The 17,324-nt window shown below is 44.0% G+C and overlaps 1 protein-coding gene across 7 annotated transcripts in view; it reads right to left on the minus strand.

Annotated features, from left to right (window-relative positions):
* Positions 1–2,650: 2,650 nt before the first annotated feature.
* Positions 2,651–17,324, minus strand: part of LOC109429334 (serine/arginine repetitive matrix protein 1) — a 497,632-nt gene continuing 482,958 nt past the window's right edge. For 6 of the 7 annotated variants that reach the window (XM_062846750.1, XM_062846749.1, XM_062846752.1 and 3 more), the window contains 3 exons: positions 6,578–6,808; positions 6,220–6,333; positions 2,651–6,155 (listed from right to left, as the gene is read on the minus strand). In XM_062846750.1, the coding sequence (XP_062702734.1) occupies positions 5,767–6,155; positions 6,220–6,333; positions 6,578–6,808 (734 nt within the window). In that variant the 3' untranslated portion in view covers positions 2,651–5,766. The remainder of the gene's footprint in view (positions 6,156–6,219; positions 6,334–6,577; positions 6,809–17,324) is intronic. The other variant, XM_062846751.1, reaches the window with a different exon arrangement.

Raw genomic sequence — 17,324 nt, forward strand, 5'->3', positions numbered from 1 at the left:
TGGAATGCCGTTTCAACGGCTATCACCCATATCGTCTGGGAGCTACAGAGGAGGTGGCGCGTGGACTCGGAGAATGGCTAGTCCAGATGCAGTACAAGAGGTGGTCCAGGGGTTCGAAGTCGGCTTCGTAGGTCATACCGGTGCCCTGCGGTCGAGATCGACCCTTACAGCGGAGAGGAGAGGAAGAGGAAGGAAGTCCCGGTAGCGGTGCTGTCGTGGCGTCGGTCTACTGGGTTGGATCTGAGCCCGCGGTTGGAAAGGGGTCCCCGGCAAGGGTCGGGGTAGGTGAGATCCTGCTGTCTGCAACCTACGGGTGCATCTGATAGGGCCTGAAGGGTAGTGATACCCTTCCTTTGCGGGTAGGTCAGATCGGGTTGCACGTGGGCATCAGTTCTTGATGTCCGCTCAGCAGTAGGGCGCGGGCGGGGTTGACCCTGCCCGCCTTCCGAGGACAAAGGGAGTGGCGAGGACCACTCGGGAAACTGGCTAAGCGCCAGCATGCTATCGTGATGGACTCTCCAGAGCGAGTCATCGATGTTCGTTGCTGCTAGGCTACGGCAGCTAACCTTGAGGGTGCGATATGCACTAGCCCCTCTCTGAAGCAATACCTTCTTGGTGGTTCCGGAGAGACGTAGGGTTTGGCGACCATAGGAATGTGTTTTAGTGGGTCGAGGAGAGAGTAGTCCTGGCTTCTACCGGCATTGTAGAAGACGGCCTCATCCCCACACTACCCTAACCTTCCTGTTAGGGTGTCTGATGAGCAGATTTATCCCCCTATGGTTTAGAAGGAAAAAAAAAAAAAAAAAAACATTTGACGACCTCGACAACCTGGGGATCTATCATCAGATAGATGACGGATTAGAAGAGCGTTACCGGATGTCGGATGTTTGTGGCAGATACCCGACAGAAAAGAAAGTGGCACATGTAAGCGAGAGCAGCCGAGCAACAAAAGGCAGTTTGAGGAGAATGTCAACAATGGTGCAGAACAGATTGGAACAAAATAATATGCGGAAATTTTACGGCACTGTCAATGGCGTGCGGAGAAAAACAGCGCCGTTTACCGTGAAGGCAACTTGCTGACAGGTAGCTGCCAGGTGCAGAGAGCATTTACAAAATCTCCTGAATGAAGAGAACGTTAGCGTGTCGACGAACAGATTCAGTATCAGTGATCTGCTGTAGACTTTCCGATGCTAGATGAGGTAATAAAGGCTATCAAGGAGCTAACAAACAGTAAGGCTGCTGAGAAGTCTAACTTTTTCAACACGGAAGTGAGCAGTTGTATCAAGTACTTCACCGTACTCTGTTGTAGATATAAGAAGAAGTCCTACCTGCCGATCAACGACGGCGGATCATATGTTTACTCCGTGACAAGTCAAGAAATTCTAGGAGTACAACGCGTTCAAAATTCATTGATTTGTAAGCGGCGTGCGATTCAGTGAAAAGTAATGAGTAATAGCAAAAAATGGTAAACCATGTTTTTTCGACGAAACGAATTAGGCTGCAACGCTGATCGTTTAGGGATAAAAAATGGCGATTCTGTACCGTAAGCTACTGCTGAAGTCTTAACGAAAGCGCTGTCCAAGCTAAAAATGTCATACAAAGCTGGACCTGACGGAATCCCTGCCTGTGTCCTTAAAAAATGCTTCCAGTGTCTGATAGTTCCCTTAAGGTGAAACGGGACGCCGTGTTATTTTTCCTATCTTGCCTCTCTTTCTAACAATTTGCCTCGCGATTTTGAAGATGGTAATCTCGAGTTCTATTGCACTGAAGATGATGAAAAACAATCAGCATGTGCAGTGCAAGTGAGCATACACAATGATAGGTTTTTGTTGCAAAATATGAAGTAGAATCTGAGATTACCATCTTAGTAGCAACAGAGCAATGGCGGATATTTACCCGACCGTCCCGTCCGCCCTTAATCCACTTGTACAATTTGTCAATGCAACAATGTCGCTTTCCTACTCTATGGAAGGCCTCATTCATGTTTCCAGTTCATAAAAAGAACTCGAAAAATGACATCAGAAATTATAGAGGGATAACGTCTTTGTGCGCGTGCTCGAAGTTGTTTGAAATTGTAGTTTCTACCTACCTGTTGTCGTGCGCAAAAAGTTACATCAGTCCAAAGCAACATGGGTTTTATCCTGGGCGGAGCGTAACGACTAACTTGGTTGAATTTTCGTCGCTATGTGTACGCACTATTGCGCGTGGTAAGCAGCTGGATGCTGTGTACACCGATTTGAAAGCTGCCTTCGACCGCGTCAGCCATTCGATCCTTCTGGCTAAACTGGAAAAGCTAAGGGTTACTGCTCAGCTCGTTGATTGGCTAAGATCGTACCTATGCAATAGAAAACTTGCGGTGAAAATTGGCTCGTCTGTCTCTGATTGGTTCACGAACAGCTCTGGTGTCTCTCAAGGAAGCAACTTGGGTCCTCTTCTGTTATCGCTTTTTTTCAATGACGTTGTCCTTGAAATCGGCGAAGGGTTCTGCATTTTATACGCTGACGATATGAAAATATTCATGATGATTGAGGATATGTGCGACTGCATGCGTTTACAAAGCCTGATTGACCGGCTTGTCGTCTGGTGCCGGGCGAACAACATGACGCTTAGTGTGCCTAAGTGCTCCGTCATAAGTTTTCAACGAAAAAAAAAAGACCAATTTTGCATGAATATGCCATTGATGACGAACCACTCCTGCGCGTGGAATCTGTACGTGACCTCGGAGTTACACTAGATAGCGAAATTACGTTCAAAATGCACTATGAGGAAATACTTGGAAAAGCTCGTCGCCAGCTAGGATTTGTGTCCAAGATCACAAAAGAGTTCCGTGACCCGTATACACTGAAGGCTTTGTACGTTTCACTAGTTCGACCCATACTGGAAACCTCTTAGGTTGTGTGGGACCCGTATCATGCCACAATTATCGACCGCTTGGAAGCTGTTCAACGGAAGTTTGTAAGATTTGCTCTACGCAGTCTTCCCTGGAATGATCCCTACAATCTGCCACCGTATGAAGCGAGATGCCGGCTTATAAACATCGAGGCATTGGAACATCGTATGAAAGCTGCTAAGGCAGTGTTTGTCTTTAAAATCCTGGCCGGTAAAATAGATGCTCCCTTTCTGCTGGCGTCGTTGGATATAAATGTGCCCGCTTATACGCTTCGCTCAAACGACCTCTTTCGCCTTCCTCGTCCTTTTTATAACTATGATGTTAATGAGCCCATTCGCTCAATGATGAGTATTTTTAATGAAGCGTATCCTAATTTTTCCTATAATGGGGGCCCATATAGCCGAGGCGGTAAACGCACGGGTATTCAGCATGACCATGCTGAGGGTGACGGGTTCGATTCCCGGTCGGTCCAGGATCTTTTCGTAAAGGAAATTTCCTTGACTTCCTTGGGCATAGAGTATCTTCGTGCCTGCCACACGATATACACATGCAAAATGGTCATTGGCAGAGGAAGCTCTCAGTTAAAAACTGTGGAAGTGCTCATAGAACACTAAGCTGAGAAGCAGGCTTTGTCCCAGTGAGGACGTTACGCCAAGAAGAGGAGAGGAGGTATCCTAATTTTGACTTCGGAATGAGTGTAAATAGTTTTAGAAATAGTATATAAGATTCATTAAGACTAATAACTAAGAACTGTTCATTTTATAAAGAGGACACCTTATTTGTGTGATATCTTTTTTATTTTTCAATAAAATCATTATCAGTTTTTTGCATAAATTTCCATAGCTATTCTACAGTGTAGGAAAAATATAACATTATACAAATTGTCCTTAGTTATGGAACTGAAGCGGTTTTCGTTGAAACCCAATAAAACCCCATTTCTCAAAATTCTACACAACTTTCCACATACATAACTTTAAAATTTTCATAAACTTTTCAATATGTTGGGATCCAATACTATTCTTCTAAAGGTAGAGTGTAATAGTTGGTCAGTAATAATACACCAAGCATTATACAGCTTGATATAGTGAGTTGCCTTGTTATCAATGAAATTGATAAAAAAAATACTTATTAGGGTCCAGTGATGCAATAACACTACGGAATCAGTTCAAAATTTGTCCAGTATAGAAGAGAATCGCATGATACCGAAGAAAAATATGCTTTAAAGTACATTCTTCTTCATAAATTTAATACTTAATGATGGCCATAATGAAAAATTGCATACTTTTTGCTCCATAAATGCAAGTTTTTGATTCTAGAGAAGCTTATTATTATTTATTTTCAGCAAGGTCTGACCCTATGTGATTATATACCTTATTTGAAAATAACTACATGTTAATTTTTATTTTCGACATCATTGTTACGTTGTATTTGCAATAGAGTACATCGTTATTTAGAAGAACCTTCATAGAACGAAGCGGTTTTATCTCCGGTAACTGCCATGAAGCACAGTAACCAAGCCAACAATGCTATCAAGAAGCGGTTTTCTGCATTTGAAATTGCATTATTAGTACTTTCGACTAGATCCATTGAAAACATTCAAAATTTATTATTTTTATACATTTTTGTTTAACAAATAAATTTTATTCTGAAGATCGAGTCCAATTTGTAACTTTAATATCTCAACAACCATTATTCCGATTAGGTTTATATTTTGCCAGAATATGTATCACTCAAACTGCTGCAGCATAGCAAACACTTTTTTGCAATTAAAAACGATAAACCGATGTTTTACAGAAATTTTGTGTTTATCTTTAGTTTTTGGGAATTGAAAAATGGATCTCTCGAAACACTTTGCCACATTTCTATGAAGTTCAATAATTTTAAACCAATTTATTTGTGGTTATTATCTGCTAATATAATGCACTGAACAACTAACCAAGGCTGCTCAAATTTGAACTACGCGTTTTCTTTTTATAGCCTTGCAAAGTTGTCCTCTTTATAAAATGAACAGTCCTTATTGTCAGATGAATTAACTTACAAATAAATAAAAATAAATAAATAAATAAAATTTCATAGACGAAATCGAAAAAATTGAATTGGTTCTTTTGGGCATACTTTCCTGGCCGTTCATAGTGTTTTTGCAAAACGACTATCATTACGTAGAAAGACGTGATTGTGTTAATGAGGAAAGTGAGATGCCTTCAAATCATACCATATGCATTGAAGGTGGTGTCATTAAGAGGCCTAATTTTATGGAATCCTACAAATAAAAATGAGTTGTGCCTTCCTTGCTAGATATCTGCCAGCCAAGTGACCAAGGCAGCGAAATTCTATCGGAAATTGGTCTTCCTAAACATTAGATAACAAGATAGGAAACAGGAGGGTACGGTATAAGACCCTCAATAAAAATCCGTGAAGTTCTGACCGCAAAGTTCCGGAAACGGGAGAAAGTGTATTTGCGAATTTTGATCGTTGCCGAGTACATGTGTTTTTACGATGAGAGTGTGAGTTTTCATTCTGTTCTAGTGTAGTGTATATATTGGGGGAAAGAGTAATAACATCCTATAACTACCCTGTCGAGATGTGGTTTACACAAGTGATAACATCATTCTGGCTACCGGTTTTCAGTTACAAGAGACTAGAGATATCAAATCATCATCGAGGATCCCCGCGTGGATACAAGCGCGCAAAGATGAAACCCATATTTGTTTGGGGTAGGAGTATAGCGGGGACAGAGATCGGGTCGGGATGATCAGCCTCTTTCGATTATAGCGGGGCTGAACCCCTTGTCGATCTGACGCGTAATTCTACGATAGATGTACTAAAACAAGCTCACTTACAACTGTGTGTGTGTTAGAATATCTAGAACTGACAGCTTAGGACTCTTCTGGTTTCGCTCCGTCCGGGTTGCCCCAGAAGCGATCGAACCGGTCCCGGGCCTTGTCCAGCACTTCGGAAGCAACGTTCCGACTGCCCACCGGTGAGTTGATGTCCGATTCGAAGTCCGGATCCTCCAGACAGCGAAGCGTTGACCCCGGGACGGGTTTGTCGAACCGTGCCGGTTCTGGGTTAGTTTGTGCTGGCGCCGACGGAGCTGCCGCGACTGCCGGTTGAGGTACTGTAGTTGCCGGAGCGGCCGCAGTTTCAACCGGAACGGCCACTGAAATCGGTTGGTTCACCGACGAAGCTACAGAGGACCTGGACTTGGGCATGTCCTCGTCCTCATCCTCCGATTCCTTGATCGAATCCGGTTCTAGTTTTGTATCTATGAATGGGAAAATTCAGTTAGAGATCATCAAATTCGTAACTATACCCCAGAATCTACTTACTAGGTAACTTGATTTGTTCTGAAAGCTCTGGCGGTGCTGACTGTGGTGCTGGTGGTGGATGATCCACTGGAGTTGAAGCCTTGATTTCGCTATGGGGTCGGATCATAGGATCACCTTCGAATCAAAACAAAGATCAACTCTCATTACTACCATTATCCTACCCTTTTCCAAACCTTTCCACCTTACAAACCATGCCATCATCCATTTCATCACTTATACGCATGCATCTACATTGGTCCTAATTGCTACTCACTCTTCATGCCAATCGCTTCGGACCCCCCGCAATCTTAGAAAAACCGATAATTTCACACCCCCGTCCCTCAAATCATGAGAAATGAATGCGTTTCGTGATGCTTACCTGCGTACAACTCACCTTCGCGTACGTTCTGCGTTACCGTGAAGGTTTTACCCGTATCGAGCGGCACGGTCCAGTTGACCGGATCGGGCGAGCGCATAATGATCTGCTCGGGCGATTTGACTCGCGTCGGTTCCGGCGGCGATTTGATGATCTGTTCGGTGATTTCCGGCGCCGGCAGGGGGCTGGCGCTGGACACCGACACGCCACCGTCCTTTTCGGCGTCGTCCTCGTCTGGGGGTGTGTGGGGTCCAAGGTTGGTGAGCGTGGAAGGGTTGGGGAAAAACAGAAAACGGAAATAAGCCCGACAGGCGATTAGTTGTTTTTCGAGTCCGATTAGTGGTGTCGTACTAATTGCTACTACACGAAGGGCACGCTGCAGGGAAATTAAAAACGGAAAATTTGAACCAATAACTGAGCAAACCTAAGGGAAACGAGAAAGAGATTCTAAGAAAACGAGTCACTCGTGTATGATAGTGTGAATATAAAATTGAGAGGAAGATGAATGGTGAATATGAGAAGAAGTAAAGAAGATGAAATTTTAACCTTGCATTGGAAGGTTTATAATTTCGTTTTTTTTATCGGCGATGCAGTTTTAGCGAATCAAAACGACTGTTTTAGATTTGTCCCGACGAGTCGGAATCAAAATAGGAAAGGAGAACTGCAGCATTTCTAATATCTTTTTAGCCAATGATTTCAAAGAGACCTAGAAAGTGGTTGAATGAGTATAATAATTATCAATATACAATTCATCAATGTTGAACCAGAAAGTTTTATATTAGAGCTACGGAATTGAATCTAGAATCAGAAACAGACTCAAAAACCGTTTCCCTTTCTTCCCACTTCACAGCATACTCAGAGCGTACCAGGTTGGCGTCTGCTGAAATCACTTCAAAATTACAGCTACGGCGAATTTCTCAGGGATTAATGCTGGGACTTCTCCTGGGATTCCTACAGAAATTCTTCTTGTCAAATAAATTTGTCCAAATAATCAGGATTTTTCGTCCAGGAACTCTTTCGGGAATTTCTCCAGTAATTCTTCTGAAGATTCCTTAATCCACAATTTCTCTAGAGATTTCTTCCAGAATATGTACAGGGATTTTATGGAGATTCTTCTGGGAATTGTTCTTGAGATTTCTTCGGAAGTTTTTCCAGCGATTCTTTGAGTTTTTCTTCAGGATTCTTTTTATAAGATTTCTTAAGGGATTGTTCTACCGACTCTTCATGGAATTTCCCAGGAATATATGTGGGAGTTTCTTCGGGAATTGCTTCATCAATTTATTTAGATTTTTCTTCAGGAACAGTCCTAAGGGTTTTCCAAGGATTCCTCTAGTGATTCCTCAAGAAATTCCCCTTTGGGTTTATCCGCTAGGGATTCTGCCGGAATACCTGGTCATATTTCAAGAAATTCATTCAGGGATTGCCATAGGCTGAAATTCTCGATAATAAAGATAAAAAACCCAAATTAATCCACCTAGTGGTGATAGTGCCTTTCTCGTCGTATATGTTCTCACGATCTTTTCGTCAATGTATGTCAAAGTGTTCGTGAGTCCTGATATTTTTTAAGAAAAGCAAGCATTTTATCAAAGCCATCATTGAATTGACTTAAAACTTATTGATGGTACATAGTCGGACGTTATGTTCAACGTATAAGCACAGCTGAATAATATCAGAAGTCTCGGTTGACTGCTTGGACACCTTCACTAACATTGGAGGCTGACCAATATCAAGACGATACTGACAAGCTAAGATATAACTTTTTACACAATCACAGATCACTTTGCGGTCTTCGACAAAAATGTTTTCTGCACATTTTAGGTTATATTTTATTGACCGTTGAAAACACGAACGTAAGTAGTGAAGAAGAAGTTGTCGAAAAAGCTGCTATCTGATGTACAGTCAAATTTCGTTCGTTGGACTACGTTTAGGTGCGCTGTCACAATAGATCTAAAAACAGGTCGCAGTGACTTATATACCCAACAAGGAATAAAAAAATAAAAAATAGCCCAGTTAGAACGAAGTCAGACGTCACTTTTTGACGTGGAGCATGATTTGTCAAGGTTGGTAGCCCTGTATCTCTATTGTTAGAGATTATTTGACAGCTGAAAACTCAGCCCACCTAATGAAAGTCTTTCACTAACTGGGCTTAGAGCTTAGTGCAATGAACGAAAGTTGACTGTACTGTCATACCCCGCGTATTCATCACTCTTTAATACGACACTTTTTAATTCGTACCCCGCTCATTCGACATTTGTCGAATAAAAAATTATCAAATGTCACAGTGTAATACACTGTAAATACGAATGATCCGATATTGTGATGTTACTCACACCCGCAGCGGCTCCTCGTGCAGCTGCTACTTCCGGAAGTTGAAATTTGGTGCTTTGCGACACCTGATCCGTTTGGTGATCAACCGCAGTGAACTTCGGAAGCCAACAATCGTAAAATGAACAAACTATCAATTCGTACCACCACAATATCTGTAAAATTTGTGTTCAAAAACAAATTATACAATCTGAACAAAACTAAAATTGAGTTAGTTCATCGAATTAAAAGTTTACCCAGGTAATTTTACAGCAACCATTGTCGAATTAGCGTGGTTTTATGGTACCACACGCATGGGTTTGGTTCAATTTCACATTTTACCACTTACCGATTGTCCCTGATATGGCCTTAGATTAGTTTCATGCAAATTGTCAATCAGTTTTTTCTAAAAAGTCGCAAACTGGTGTAATGCATGCATGGGTTTCGTTAATTTGTGCATTTCTCCAGTTCCGGTGAGGCACCCGAAACTGGTTCCGGAACACTACCGGTAAATGTGGCTTGGGACTATTTTCTTGCTGGCCGTTCTTTGCGTCATCGAAGAAGCCTTTATTTTATGTGCAGCGTGTATGCGTTTGGTTCCGTTCTACATTTGACCACTTCCGTCGGGGCACCTGGAACCGGTTTCGGCACACTATTGGTTTTCCAAAGTATGGTCTATGACTTTTTTTTTGTTAGCCGTTCATCAGCTTACCTAAAAAGTCATTAAATGTGTCGATTTTATGGGTTTGGTTCTCCTTTACATTTGACCACTTCCGATGGGGCAACCGTAATCGGTTGCGGAACACTACCGGTTGTCCCCAATATGACCGGAAACTTTTTTTTTTGTTAAATCAAGATGCCTTAAAATCCGCGATTTGATGTGTCGCTTGCATGGGTTTGGTTCCCTTTTATATTTGACCATTTCCGGCAGGACACCCGGAACCGGTTCTGAATCACAACTGATTCAGATATGTTCTGAAAATATTTCCCTGCTTACTGTTCATCAGGATATCAAAAAAGCCACGATTTGATATGTCTCTTGCATGGGTTTAATTAATTCCGATATGGTCTGAGAATGCTTTCCTGCTAACTGTTCATCAGGTTATCGAAAAAGCTGTGGTTTGATATGTCACATGCATGGTTTTATTTCAATTTTATAATTGTCCACTTCCGACGGGACACCCGGAACCGGTTCCGGGACACAACCGGTTCAGATATGGTCTGAGAATATTATCCTGCTTACTGTTCATCAGGATATCATTAAATACACTATTTGATATGTCGCATGCATGGGTTTGGTTAACTTTAATACTTGGCCACTTCCGGCGGGACATTTGCAACCGGTTCTGGAACACTACCGGTTCCGATATGGTCTGAGAATGTTTTCCTGCTTACTGTTCACCACGTTATCGAAAAAGCCGCGGTTTGATATGTCGCATGCATGGGTTTAGTTCACTTTTATGTTTGGTCACTTCCGGCGGGACACCCGGAACCGGTTCCGGGAGACTACCGGTTCAGATATGGTCTGAGACTATTTTTCTGTTTACCATTCATCAAGTTATCGAAAATGCCGTAGTTTGATGTGCCGCATGGATGGGTTTGTAGCGTTTTCATATCTGGGGTACCGGTCCGGAACACCTAAATGGCCATAACTCCGGAACGGCTGGACCGATCTGAACCATTTTCAATAGGAAACAATGGGACCAGATTCCGCGTCGAATGAACCGTCGGTCAATAAAATCGGTTGAGGTTTACTGCCAAAAAGTGATGTGAGTTTTTTTGTACACACACATACACACATACACACATACACACACACATACATACACACACACAGACATCACCTCAATTCGTCGAGCTGAGTCGATTGGTATATAAGACTTGACCCCTCCGGAGGCTCTATCAAATTTTCGTTTTTGGAGTGAACATATAGCCTTTCGGTACACCTTGGTGTACAAGAAAGGCAAAAATGAGGGTTTTTCTAAGCGTTCTCATATACATTCCTTTATGGAAATATCCTAGTGATTCCACTTCTAATGATTCCTTCAGGAATCGAAGTAGGGTTTCCTACAGGGATGCTCTAAGCTTTATATATACAAGCGTGGCTTAACGTTACTGACACACCCAGTAGACGAGCACTATCGACCACCTGTCCCGGGGGTAAAAGTCCACCAAACTAGTACACCCAATCCAGTGCAATGTGTTACTGCGAAAAATCTACTAAAACGAATCCTAGTCCTAGCTGCTTTCAAATAGTGGAACAGTATATTTTATTAATCAGAGGAAAACACTGATGGATCTTTAAACAAGAAAAGTGGGTGAGTACTCCTAACTTGTTTTTTGTGCTCACTGGTTTGAGGCAGGGGGTGGAACGTCAGGTTAAATATTATCTTCTGGACGTCCATTGAAAACATACCCCCGGCGAAGACTGGCGCTTGAGGCTAGCTATTTAGCACTGTAGCAGTTGGAGGAAATGCCAATGCAGAACCCGTAGCTTCTGGGAAGGTAAGCCCAGCTCCCTGGGTTAGTGGGTTGGTGTTAGGCCCGAGGAGCCAGCCGTAAAAAAATAACACCGAAAAAATCAACAAGAGAAGAATGCGAACCGATACCAATGGCGACGACCACAGCGACGAAAAGGGACTTGCGATAGGAAGCTCAGTACGGATCTCTCAACTTCATCGGGAGCACCCGCATACTCGCCGATATACTGAAGGACCGCGGGTTTGGAATAGTAGCGCTGCAGGAGATGTGCTGGACAGAATCGATGGCGCGAACGTTTAGAGGTAATCATACCATCTACCACATTACGGCAACAATCGTGAGCTGGGAACACCTTTAAAAGTGATAGGCGACCTGCAGAGGCGCTTGATCGGTAGGTGGTCTATCGACGAAAGAATGTGCAGGTTGAGGATCAAGGGCTGATTCTTCAACATCTGCATAATAAACGTGCACAGCTCTCACTCCGGAAGCACCGATGGTGACAAGGACGCATTTTACGCGCAGCTCGAACGCGAGTATGACCGCTGCCCAAGCCACGACGTCAAGATCTTCATAGGGGACCTAAACGCTCAGGTAGGCCAGGAGGAGGAATTCGGACCAACGATTGGAAAATTCAGCGCCCATCAGCTGACGAACGAAAATGGCCTACGCCTCATCGATTTCGCCGCCTCCAATAACCTCGTAGCACCTTCTTCCAGCACAGCCTCGCGTATCGTTACACCTGGAGATCATCACAACAAACGGAATGGAAAATCGTCCACGTTCTGATTGATGGACGGCACTTCTCCGACAATATTGACGTCAGGACGCTGATATCGACTCTGATCACTACCTGGTGATGGTTAAACTGCGCTCAAAACTCTCCGTTATTAACAATGTACAGTACCGGAGACCACCCTGGTACGATCTAGAGCGACTGAAACAACCGGATGTCGCCACTAGACCGGCCCAAAAACAAAAATGTCGAAAAATTCCACGGGGCACCCTCTAGAATCGTGCCTTTGGATGAGAAGAGCAATCTGTGAAAATCTCAGCTCAATCGGTTTAAAATTGAGCTGGCGCAAATGAGTTGAAGGTTTGTATGGGATTTTCAGTCCAAATATATGGGAAATTGGATGGGCCACAGTCTCTCTCTCAGTACGCCGGTTCAACGAGTTCGATTTAGCTCAAAATTGAAAGAATGGTAGTTGATACCCTAAAGAACAATTTTGTAGAAGACCATATCATGATAAAACTTAATTTTACTTGCGGTTTCAGCTAACCAAAGCAGGATGAGGACATCTTCCCCTGTTTACTCTCGGTTGTTACATGCAGCACGTGTTTGCTGTTCGAAACTTGCGCTCTACATCATAGGCGGCTATGTTGTCCTTCATTTCAATTGCTCACGCTCGTGTGCGGGTATCGAAGCAATGAAGAATCACATAGCTGCCTATGATGTAGCGCGCAAGCTTCGACCGACAAACACGTGCTGCATGTAACAACCGAGAGTAAACGGGGAAAGATGTCCTCATCCTGCTTTCGTTAGCTGAAACTGCAACTAAATAAAGTTTTATCATGATATAGTCTTCTACAAAATTGTTCCTTAGGGTATCAACAACCATTGTTTCAATTCCGAGCTAAATCGAACTCGCTGAACCGGCGTAGTGAGTGAGAGACTGTAGGCCATCCAATTTCCCATATATTTGGACTGAAAATCCCATACAAACCTTCAACTCATTTGCGCCAGCTCAGTTTTAAACCGATTGAGCTGAATCTTTCACAGATTGTTCTTCTCATCCAAAGGCACGATTCTAGAGGGTGCCCCGTGAATTTTTCCAACTTTTCTTTCTCGCCATACAAATGTGGGCCGGTCTAGTCGCCACCGCATACGCGCAGAATCTAGAGGCCGCGTTGCCGGACGAGGGTGTGCTTGATGTGGCCCCTCTAGAGGACTGCTGGAGTACAGTCAAAGCAGCCAGGAAGAGAAGGACGCAGCGCGGGCGGCAATGCTGCAGCATGGAACCCGACAGAATGTGGAGCGATACAGACAGAAGCGGAAGCAGCAGACCCGTCTCTTCCGAGAGAAAAAGCGCCGCCTGGAAGAAGTGGAGTGTGAGGGAATGAAACTGCTGTGCCTTTCACGAGAAACACGAGAGAATTCTACCAGAGGCTCAACGCATCCCGCAAAGGCTACGTGTCGCAACCCAAAATATGCAGGGATAAGAACGGGAGCCTCCTGACGGACAAACGTGAGGCGATCGAAAGGTGGAAGCAGCATTTCGACGAGCACCTAAATGGCGAAGAGAATGTAGGCACGAGGGACCAAGGCACCGAAGGAAATGACTATGTAGGTGCAGCAGAGGACGGGAACGAACCAACTCCCACGCTGAGGGAAGTTAAGGATGCCATCCACCAGCTCAAAACAACAAAGCGGCTGCTAAGGACGGTATCGCAGCAGAACTCATCAAGATGGACCCGGAAAAGTTGGCCACCTGTCTGCATCAGTTAGTAGTCAAGATCTGGGAATCCAAACAGCTACCGGAGGAGTGGTATGAAAGGGCAATCTGCCCCATCCACAAGAAAGGCGACAAGTTAATGTGTAAAAACTTCGAGCGATCACCATTTTAAATGCCACCTACAAAGTGCTATCCCAGATCATCTTCCATCGTCTTTTACCTAAAGTAAATGATCGTGGGAAGTTACCAAGCCGGTTTCACCGACGGCCGGTCGACAACGGACCAGATCTTCATCGTACGGCAAATCCTCCAGAAATGCCGTGAAAACCAGATCCCTCCCAACGTACCACCTGTTCATCGACTTCAAGGCGGCATACGACAGTATCGACCGCACAGAGCTATGGAAAATTTTGGACCAGAACAGCTTTCCCGGGAAGCTTATCAGACTGATAAGTGCAACGATGGACGGTGTGCAAAACAGCGTAAGGATTTCGGGTGAACTAGCCAATTCATTCGAATCTTGACGGGGACTGCGACAAGAAGATGAATGTTCCTGCCTACTATTCAACATCGCCTTGGAAGGTGTTATGCGACGAGCCGGGCACAACAGCCGGGGTACGATCTTCACGAAATCCGGCCAATTTGTCTGTTTTGCGGATGACATGGATATTATTGCTAGAACATGTGGAACGGTGACAGAACTTTACACTCGCCTGAAACGTTAAGCAGCAAAGGTCGGACTGGTGGTGAATGCGGCTAAGGCAAAGTACATGCTGATAGGCGGGACTGAGCCTAACAGGACAAGCCTTGGCAGCAATGTTACGATAGACGGTGAAATACGAAGGCGCAGCATCAGTAGAAGTCGTGCCTACTACGGGCTCTAGAAGAAATTGAGCATGAGCATGAGCATGAGCATAGATGACCGCACAATTCGTAGTTGCTACTCCGTGATTGACCAGAGCAATCGAAATTGCACAAGGAACCAATGAATAGGGCTTGGGACTAGCTTACTATTCTCAATGTACACAGTTCGAGAGCTCTCAACTTTAATAAGGTCAATAACGGCGCCGGCCACGTCCTTGCGGTCATCGAGGATGGGAGGGAATGTTAGTAAGACAAACGTTGTTAAAAAGACCGCGAATCGCTGCATCTTTACGTTTGTCTCAGGAAGGATTTTTTTGTTAGTAGGGTAAGGTACATTGTCAGTCCGGGAGTCACCTATGGTTGGTGATATGATTTGACAATGGATCAATATACACAAACCGCCGTTAACAATCGACGACGCAAAAACTAGCCAAAGAGAAAATTATATCGCGCGTCTCCACTCCACTAGGGAGCAGAAACCTTTAGTCTATTCCACACAGAAATTTGCTTGTAGTTCATCGATTGGTTTTCGGCGAGAAATAATTAAAAACTTATTTGCCAGACTGTCCGGACGTTTCGGTCGATTTTACTGGCCTTCGACCATCTTCTGCGGACTAATCTTCCAGCCGTCTCTTCACTATCAGACGGCCATAACTGAACGGTCTGATAGTGAAGAGACGGCTGGAAGATTAGTCCGCAGAAGATGGTCGAAGGCCAGTAAAATCGACCGAAACGTCCGGACAGTCTGGCAAATAAGTTTTTAATTATTTCTCGCCGAAAACCAATCGATGAACTACAAGCACATCAAATCGCGGCGATTAAAACAATAATAACATCCACACAGAAATATACTGAACGCGACTAACTTATCGGCGCCCGGATTTTTTTTCGACCGGCGAGCCCGAACTAACATTTTTCACTCTTTTGTGTTAATGCAAAAATATATATATTATCAACTAAAAGTGTATTGGGAACTAGCGCCGACGGGAAGCGAAAAATTCGGAACCGACTCGAGCCACGACGCGTCGTCGGAGCCCCGCCGAGAGAAGAGAAAATAAAATCGCAAAAATCTAGCAAAGTCTACGCGCGAAGCTTTGCTGCTGCCGAACTACCGCACACTACTCCCTACTACGGGCTCTAGAAGAAATTGCGGTCAAAACAGACTCAACAACGCACCAAAATGCACCATGTACAAGACGCAAATAAGACCGGTGGTCCTCTACGGACACGAGACATGGATCATGCTCGAGGAGGACCTGCAAGCACTCGAAGTTTTCGAGCGACGCGTGCTAAGGACGATCTTCGGCGGTGTGCAGGAGAACGGTGTGTGGCGGAGAAGGATGAACCACGAGCTCGCTGCACTCTACGGCGAACCCAGCATTCAGAAGGTGACCAAAGCAGGAAGGATACGGTGGACAGGGCATGTTGCAAGAATGCGGGACAGCAACCCTGCAAAGCTGGTGTTTGCAACTGATCCGGTTGGCACAAGTAGGCGTGGAGCAAAGAGAGCACGATGGGCGGACCAGGTGGAGCGTGACTTAGCGAGCATTGGGCGCGACCGAGGATGGAGAGCGGCAGCCACAAACCGAGTATAGTGGCGTACTATGTATTGTTGATTATATCTTGTCTTAAATGTGATGGATGTTGAACAAATAAATGTATGTATGCGTTTCGCCGATCTGTTGGAGAACTTCCACCTTGTTGGAGGTCCAGTTGCGAATGAAAAAATCGGATTTTACATGACCTGCTATAGCTATAGTATACTACATAGCTCTTTGGCTCACTGCATCGCTTCTTCAAGTCGACACTGTCAAGGTCTAGGTCGAGGTAGTCATCGACATACTGTTTGTTTATATTTAGAAATTGTTGATATTTTTCGATGATTCGCCGGTAATCACCGAAAAGTATCAACAATTCACAAATATAAAGCTCGACGGTGACCAAAACCCTCGACAATACTGTTTGTTTGTTATTGCCTTTGATACCCTTGAGAGAAGAGAACTGCCATCAGCAGGACGGATGAGAATTTGTAAAAATATTTTCATGATGTCCGCCAATATCGCCACTTCACGCTTGTAGAGGCCTAGTAGGCCTTTTCAGCAAATGATCGTTTAGCGACACACCATCTGCTAGAGTAGCTGAATTCAAGATGAAGCGAACCGTTGGAGGTTTATAAGGATTCGTCACGACGCTGAATGGTAGATACCATGTTTGCCGCAAGTAAAAGGTGACAAACTCATTTAGTGAAAGTTATTGGGTGTACCCCTCTTTTGGAATTCGACGAACTGCTTACGGACGGCTTCAAATAACTCAGGATCCCTTTCAAGTCGCTTTAACAAAACCCTAAGTAATCCACCTAGCGGTGATGATGTCTTTCTCGTTTCTTAAAATCTCAACCCTACAAAATTGAAGTGTCAAGTTGATGTGCTCGGCATAAATTCAAAATGAAAACTGTTGTCTAAATCCACCCAATATGGGTACGTTTTATATGTGCATGATGTCCGGTATTCAGAAAAACTAAGACAACGATCCAAAATTCCATTGTAGATCTCCATCATGGACCTTCAAGACAAAATTTTCAATATCCGGATATCCTTTTTTACGCAATATTCAAATATTACATAGTTTCAGACCCTAAAATGTAATAA

Source organism: Aedes albopictus, chromosome 1 (genome assembly GCF_035046485.1).
Source record: "Aedes albopictus strain Foshan chromosome 1, AalbF5, whole genome shotgun sequence".
In the NCBI taxonomy this organism is placed as follows: Eukaryota; Metazoa; Arthropoda; class Insecta; order Diptera; family Culicidae; genus Aedes; species Aedes albopictus.